The sequence below is a fragment of the Telopea speciosissima genome, chromosome 2 (assembly GCF_018873765.1).
Source record: "Telopea speciosissima isolate NSW1024214 ecotype Mountain lineage chromosome 2, Tspe_v1, whole genome shotgun sequence".
NCBI lineage: Eukaryota > Viridiplantae > Streptophyta > Magnoliopsida > Proteales > Proteaceae > Telopea > Telopea speciosissima.
The window spans coordinates 58,297,584-58,305,695 of NC_057917.1; the positions used below are offsets into that span (position 1 = coordinate 58,297,584).

Genomic DNA, 8,112 nt, shown 5'->3' on the forward strand with positions numbered 1-8,112 from the left:
TAGTTAATCGGATGCGAATGTGGATATAGCACTATCCGAGCCATTTACAGCCCTAGCTACAGGTCTCTCATGGGAATTCGGATCATCCGTGATGCCAAATGCAGGTATCCCTAGATCTCAAGTTATCCCTCATTGCAACGAATCTACCTATGTCCTGAGGAAGACTGGCACTTGAAGTTTAGGGCCAGTTTCTCTTAACCCATGATTGGACTAGAGAAGGGTATTTCAGACCTTCACCAAGGCTAGGAGTTTTTTTTTTTTGATGAAAGTGTAATCACACAAACCACACACCAATCCCAAAAGGTACAAGGGCAGGAGTTGATGATGACCCATAGTCCAATCATAATGTCAAACCACCATCTGTGAAGTTATTCTTTCTTCACCTTCGTCTAGGGTGAAGAAAAACTAAATCCTGAAGTGTATTAAGAAAAAGAAAAAAAAACACACTCAGGAACTCCTTCTCTTCACCCCCCCCCAAGGCACAAAATTGATTCAGCACAAGGTTTGAAAAATGAGATTGGATTGACCGATTTTGACACATCTGGATTAGAATCGGTTGAGGCCAGATCCCATTCCGGACTATCTAGATTGGATTGATCCTATAAGGAAAATAGGGTTTAAGTGGTTTTTAACTGATTTCCTCAGATTCAGATCCCGGTTCTTGGGTTTTAACCCTGATTCAACATAAGAGCTGGGTGCGTGGACTTTGTGCAACTGGCTACCATATTAATGGTTTTTGGCCATTCACATCGTCCACAATGGTTTGTTAGATGAGTAAGATAGAAACCCTCAACTCCGGACCTATGGAGATCTTGTCATATATAGAGGTTGGAGTTTTCCTGAATTTTTATCTTATGCTATAACTACACAGTGTTGTACTGCATCGTCTGGCGCTGCAAAGACCATGTGTGCCATGTGGGGCCCGCTGTGCCACATGGCCTCTGCAGCACCGCACGATGCAGTACAGCATCATGCTGTAACAGCAGAGGATAATGATTCCTACCTTTATGATGGTCAGATGGGACTCTTGTGTAGGCTGAAATCATTTCGGGACTTCTATTACAAGGAGTAATTATGACCATTGATTCTTTAAGAATCTCTTCACCATATGTGAAGGAAAACTCTGCTGAGGTGAAACATTTTTCTTCAATTTTGAGTACACCATTCTGATGGAGGTGGAGATCGAGGGATTTAAAAATCAAATCAGATTGGCCAATTCTGGTAGTTCGGAATCAGCCAAGGCCGATCCCAATTCCAGGTTTTTAAATACTGTGGAGATCTTTGTAACTCCACGGCAGATGAGAGCTGATTCAAGTTGATATTGTAATATATTAAGGTCAAACTACCAAGCTGATTTCCGGTTGTGCAAGGCTCATAAAGGTCACTAACCTGTGAGGTTAGCCTTTCTAATGACAAACTCAGCCTTATCCCAACTTAATGGGGTTGGTTACATGGATACAACAAAACAAAGTAGGGAAAATAAAAGCCTAAACAAGAAAAAGGGGGATGAAGAGATGGCAAAACAGGGATGGGGGATGAGATGAGAAATGAGAAAAAGGGAAAATCACAAATGAAATGGAAAATAGCAATAAAATGAGATGAAATATAAAAGTAAGAGGAAGGAGGCACAGCCCAGCAAGTCAGGAGAATCTTAGTTCAATGGGATTTGCAACATGGATCCTTGCCCTCCAACAGGTTCTATCTGAGGTCATACTTGATATAAGACCGAGGCAATGTATGTCCTTTCTCACAACTTCTCCTATGGTCATTTTAGGCCTGCCCCTAGCTCTTTTAACTCCTTCGATCGGAATCATATCACTCCTTATTGGGGCATCCATAGGCCTCCGTTGAACATGATCATGCCATCTCAAACTACTCTCGCGGAGCTTGTCATTGATCGGGGCAACTCCCAAATCAACTCTAATACGATCATTATGTACTTTATCCTTCCTAATTTTCCCGCACATCCATCTTAACATCATTATCTCTTCTACACATAACGTCTCAATATGATACTTCTTAACTGCCCAAGATTCTGCCCCATACATCATTCCCGGTCGAACAACATTTCTATAGAACTTTCCTTTAAGCTTTAAAGGAATACGTCGATCACACAATAATTCGGACACACATCTCACTTTAATTCTCTGTGAAACATTATCCTCTATGTCACCTTCTTTATTAATGATTAACCCTAAATATCTAAAATAATCATTTTGCGATATCTCTCTTTCCTCAATTCGCATCATGTCAATATCCATCATAATGTGACTAAAATTACACATTATATATTCTGTCTTTGTTCTATTGATCTTAAAGTCTCTTGTTTCCAAGGTTGACCTCCATAACTCTAACTTAGCGTTAATCCATTCTTTTGTCTCATCCACCAAAATGATATCGTCAACGAAGAGCATACACCGCGAGACCTTGTCTTGAATGCCCTTGGTTAGATCGTCCATGATAAGCATAAATAAATAAGGACTTAAGGTTGGTCTATGTTGTAATCCAATCGTAATTGGGAATTCCTTGCCCTGATCTCTCACAGATCTCACACTAGTCATCACTCCCTCATACATATCTTTAATTACATCCACATATTTACTTAACACCCCTTTTCTCATAAGAACATGTCGGATTAAATTTCTAGGGATTCAGCCATAGGCTTTTTCCAAGTCAATAAAGACCATATGGAGATCCTTCTTACTATTTCTATATTTTTCCATGAGCCTCCTCAATAAATAGATAGCTTCTGTTGTGGATCTACCTGGCATAAAGCCAAACTGGTTCACTAAGATATAAATCTCTCTTCTCAGACGGGCTTCAATAACTTTCTCCCAAAATTTCATAGTGTGACTCATTAGCTTTATGCTTCTATAGTTATTGCAACTTTGAATATCACCTTTATTTTTGTAAATCGGGACTACAAAGCTTGTCCTCCATTCATCTAGCATCTTCCTTGTATTCATAATCCTGTTAAACAGCTTGGTTAGCCAATAAGCCTCGCACCCTCCTATGATTTTCCATACTTCAATTGAAATATCATTCAGGCCTATTGTGTTGCCTGTTATGGCAAAACTCAAATTTGAACCAATGTCACACATTCTCAGACTGATTTCTGATGATGTAGAGCAAATAATCCATTTTTGGCCTATGTAAATTCCATCAAAATCCATAAAAGCAGGGACTTCCTGCAAATCTTTTGGAATCCCTAAGGCGGTTTGTTACAAAGAAAATTCAAACATTTTTTCGGTGAAGTGAAATATATTTTACAGGAAAAGTCATTTTTTATGTTTGGTTGCAATGGATTTACAAATATTTCCTTTTGGAAATGACATTTTTTATAGAAGGGAGAGGGATAGACATGCTATTATTGTATAATAGAATCTCTCTCTCTCTCTCTCTCTCTCTCTCTCTCTCTCTCTCTCTCTCTCAGGTGAGGTTTCCACGTGATCAACCATGGCATGCCGTTTGATGTGCATCAAAGGGTTGAAACGGAGATGAATGGAAGTTCTTCGGTTTTGCATCTAGAGTCGATTGGGATAAACAAAGGAGGAAAAACAAGAGAGTATTTGAAGTTGCAGATATGATAATCGAAGATGGACTACTCTTGTTCTTCTACTCTGCTTCTTTGTACCCATTCAGTATTTGCACTAGAGAACTCATACCCCCCAGCGCCATTATCATGAGTAGTTTTCTTTTCTTTCTTCGCAGAGAACTTCAAGAGGAAAAAAACCCATAGGAAGAATAAAAAAAACAATGACTTGGAAAAGAAGGAATATTTGAACTGACGCAGAGTTATTTTATAAGGGGAATTAGTAAATGAAAATCCATTAGAAAGATTTGATCCCTGGATTAGCAAAGAAACCATGAGAAGCCTATAATGAATCGGTTCCATCATAATAACCCGACAGAGTGTGATTGGGATTCAGGTTTCTAAAGCTTTGCGGGCTTGGCAAGAGATGCAGTGGGGGTACAAAGAAAGGGAGCAACGGTAACGATTGAAAATTATGAGAAAGATTTTTTTATTGACACCACTCAAGGTGTCAAATAATTTGTAACCTTAGGTATGACACTATTTTTTTACCAATGAAAAGAATAATGTTGTTTCATATACGTACTTGAAAAATATACATGACAAGGGTTGATAAGACATAATAATGTCATTTTCAACTTATTTTTGAAAACCCCTTTATATCTTTATATTAAAAAGCTTTTGAGAATAAAACAATTAAAAAGAAATGTCATTCAGACATTCCCGAGAGATGTCTAGAGAGAGAAACAACAAGGGGGGCAAGGAGAGAGATGCAAAGATGAAGACGGTTGGAGAGACCTTTGGGGTAGAGAGGGGGAGAGCAAGAGAAATAGATGCAGTACACTAGTGGATTGCAGCGGTGAGTGGGGCAAGTAAGAGAATGTAACATCCACGTAGATAATGAAATTACAATAACTTATGAATTGAATGATTGAGATGCAAAGTGGAAGGTCTAAGGATTATAAGGTGCATTAATGTATACAGCATTTTCCTTTACAAATATTTCCTTTCCCTTCCTTTTCCTTCAATTCTCTTTCCCCACTTTACTTGTGAAGTGTTTGACAGGGACTTATGTGGGATGGGAAAGTGCTAATGCAACACTTCAAAATCTTACTCCCAACCATGATTGTTTAATTTGGAATAATTATCTTACAAACACTCAAGGAACAATATTAAAATGCTTTAACCGCTAAAATGACACTTAAAAATTTCACCCTTATGTTATCCAAAGTCCTATAAAAAACAAAAAACTTTAATTATTATTCATTAAAAAGAGTAAAAAATTTCACCCCTATTTTCCAACCCAGTACATTCCCACTCCATCTTTCCCGTCTAACAAACAAGGCCTTATATTTCCTGTCTCAATTCTCTTTCCCCACTTTACTTCCAAGTTTGCATTTTGCAACCAAATGGAGCCCCTTTGGGTTCTCAAACCTCTTAGAATCCCTTGGGTTTTGCGCCTTCTGAAAACAATCCACAGGACACAGTCAAAAAGTATGTTACAAGTTAGCATGCAAAAGCACATCTTCCAGTCCACACACAATCCCCGATCTTTCCCACACCATCAAACTGAGTCAAAGACTTCATACAGAGAGTGCACGTGAAAAGAACCTGCACCTTCACCTAACTTTTCAAACCCTATATATATATTATAGTACTTATCTATATACAATATACATGTCACTCCCAGCTGTCGCTCCTACTCTATATCATGTAAGACGACATTGTCTATTCTGTCTGGGAAAAGTAATCACATAAGTTGACTCATACCTTTTACTCACCAAATACCAATAAAAGATTATATCTTGAATTCTCGATTACCATCCCTCCTTTCCAATTAATTATTTCACCAAAAACCCACAAAGCACAATGCCCAGAAACATAGGAAGTAGTGACAATTAAACACATATAGAATTAAGGACAAACAAACCAAAACATTTGCTAAGAAGGATCAAAATTCAAAACATCTCATTAAACAACTTAAACCCAATAAAAAAAACCAAGTAAAGAAGATACATCACTAGAGCAGAGTAGAGGCAATTCATACACTGCCCTCCATTAAAACACCTATGTTAATGCTACCCACCAACTAATAATTCAAAGCTAGTTCTCTCTCTCTATCTCTCTCTCAAATGGACCGCATTTTCTTTACATAATAACACAGCTGTTTGTGTGTTCATCATTAAACATATGAGTTGCAGAGTGAGAAGAACCACTGTTGTCTGGCTGGGGGCTTGGGTAAGTGTAAGGGTGACAAGGATAAGGGTTCTGGTAGTTGTAGTAATAGCCAGTGGTGGGAAGGATGGCAGGAGACCTGTTGTACATCATCTGGGGCTGCATATACCTTGCATCATTCATCATCAAATTGATGTTATTCCTGTTCTGCAAGTTCACAGCTGATGATGGTGGATGATTGAACTGGTAACCCTGCAAGTTGTTCATCATGGCTGATGGATGGTGCCCACCTGTTGCAAACCCACCAGCTGGGAATCCAGCAGAAGATCCTTGGAAGCCATTGTTCATCTGGGTTTGAAACCCTAATCCATTATTACCTCCAAGGCCAACACCAGAACCATGGCCATTTAGCCCTGCTAACATGGCATTGATGTCATTCCCCTTTTTCACCTCACCGGCATTTATATGCCCACCACCCAAATGGGCGGCCGCATTCATCTTTGCAGCTGCCATGTTCTTCTGATCCATCCCACCCTTCATACCCATATTCTGGTTAGGATTTCCTCCGCCATTGCCACCACTGCCTTTCTTTCCAACTTGCCCATTTGCTCCATTGTTCATTTTACCACTGTTTTGGGGACCTGCACCATTTTTCTTTGCATTAGCCACCATATTGGCTGGGTGTCCAAGCAAACCCAGATGGTTAGCTTTCTCTTGGAGCAAACGTAACCCTTCTTCAAAATCATCTTCGTCATCATCATCATAGTCGAATTCATCCTCTTCAGAACTAAATGTTGGGTACTTATGCTGGTTTGTGAAGGCCTTGAGACCCTTCATCAGACCCTGCTTTTGCTCTTTGCCATTCTTATCATCTTTGATGCAATTTGTTTGTTGCTGTTTCTGGTTCTGGTTGGATTTCGCAGACCAAATCTCTGCATGTTTACCAGCTCTGACCAGCTTCTTAATCAAAGTTGCAGGATCTACAGTTCCTGACACTGTGACCTTTTGTTGCTCTGCATCTATGTTTACTGTGAAAACACCTGAAACCAAGCAGAAGAAATGAGCATTAACAGTAGAGCTAAAAACTAAAACACAAGATGAATAGTACAACAGGGATGAGGAGAAAATACAACATTTTGAAGTTATTATAACGTTGCACTGTTCTCTGTCTGTCTCTATGAACAGAAAATTTCAGTTTTACAGCTCAAAAAACAGAGCAATCAACCCATAAGTTCTCATAAGTTCGAAAAAATATATCTGAGAAAACTTAGCACAGAGCATCAATCAACAAAATGCTTTATATTCTTCTTTTCACTTTCCATTTCAAACAAAATCCCTCACGTTCCAAGCTAAAACCACAGTACCTTTTCTGGGTCCCCGTAATTTATACCAAATTCACAGAGCAAGCTCTCTTATGTTTTACTACTGCAAATAAACAAGATCACTAGCTCTAGCTAATAAGAAAGAAAAAGATAACGGCTTTCAGAGTTTGCAACCAAAACCCAGTAAAATGGGAACAAGAAACAGAGGTTAGAAGTCATTAAGAGTGAGAAAGTATTTACCTTCGATTCTCTGGAGGAGTTTCTTCACTTTTTGCCTACATCCGTCACAATGTATATTCACTTTGAGAACACAAGTCTGTCAAAAGGAAACCAGGCAGCAAACACAAACAAGAAGCAAATTTTCAGTGAGGACTAGAAAGAGTCTCGAAAAAACAAAGAGCCTCGAAAGAGAGGCAGAGAAAGAGAAAGAGACCTGGATCTTGAGGAGCTTAAAGTCTTCATCTTTAGTCATTTCTTCTGTAGTCTACTTAAGATCCAACTATCACTCTGCAACAAAACAAAAAAAGAAGGGGGGGAAAAACTATGGTGGTGTTAGAGGTGAAAGGGGTTGCATGAGAGGTTCTTCAACAGATACAGATTCTTCCTCCTCAGTTGTTCTTATCAGCAACAAACCAACCAAACCCACATGGGTCCTAAGGTTTAACAATTAAAAAGTATAAATAAAAGGAGAAAAAATTTACATTACAAGACAGCACCAAATAATGAGAAAGGAAATTTCTAAAAATAAGAGAAAATACACAGGAGTTATGTTGGGGGGACTGGGGAGAGAGGGACCTGAAAGTCAGAAGAAGGACAAAATAGTTGGACTGTTGGAGACTGGACTAAGCTGGCTCTGGTAGAAATGGTAGAATTTGGAAAGGAAGAGAGAGAGAGAGAGAGGATGGGTGGGGTGCTGGACCTGTGCCTGTGGGGTAAGGAGTTGGAGAGGGGGGGGGGGGGACTGTGAGGTGATGTGATTTGACAATATTAAATGGTGAAGAAAACAATAAAGAAAGGGTTGTGACTTGACAGGTCTACTTTTATGCGACTGTCTCCTTTGTCACATGTTACCTCTCTGTTTCT

The 8,112-nt window shown here is 39.2% G+C and overlaps 1 protein-coding gene across 1 annotated transcript; it reads right to left on the bottom strand.

Moving 5' to 3' along the window:
* Positions 1-5,640: 5,640 nt before the first annotated feature.
* LOC122652747 (heavy metal-associated isoprenylated plant protein 37-like) lies at positions 5,641-7,718 on the bottom strand. The gene is made up of 3 exons (XM_043846575.1): positions 7,463-7,718; positions 7,270-7,345; positions 5,641-6,747 (listed from the first exon to the last, which is right to left on the bottom strand). The coding sequence occupies exons 1-3, from the start codon at positions 7,499-7,501 to the stop codon at positions 5,681-5,683; spliced, it is 1,182 nt and encodes a 393-aa protein (XP_043702510.1). The 5' UTR covers positions 7,502-7,718; the 3' UTR covers positions 5,641-5,680.
* Positions 7,719-8,112: the final 394 nt, after the last annotated feature.

Bases quoted from the DNA above. Each gene is read 5' to 3' on its own strand.
- LOC122652747 (XM_043846575.1), bottom strand. From the start codon at position 7,501: ATGACTAAAGATGAAGACTTTAAGCTCCTCAAGATCCAG. The intron at 7,346-7,462 runs GTCTCTTTCTCT...TCCTTTTGACAG, and splicing joins TTAAGCTCCTCAAGATCCAG to ACTTGTGTTCTCAAAGTGAA. The intron at 6,748-7,269 runs GTAAATACTTTC...GCTTGGTTTCAG, and splicing joins ACTCCTCCAGAGAATCGAAG to GTGTTTTCACAGTAAACATA.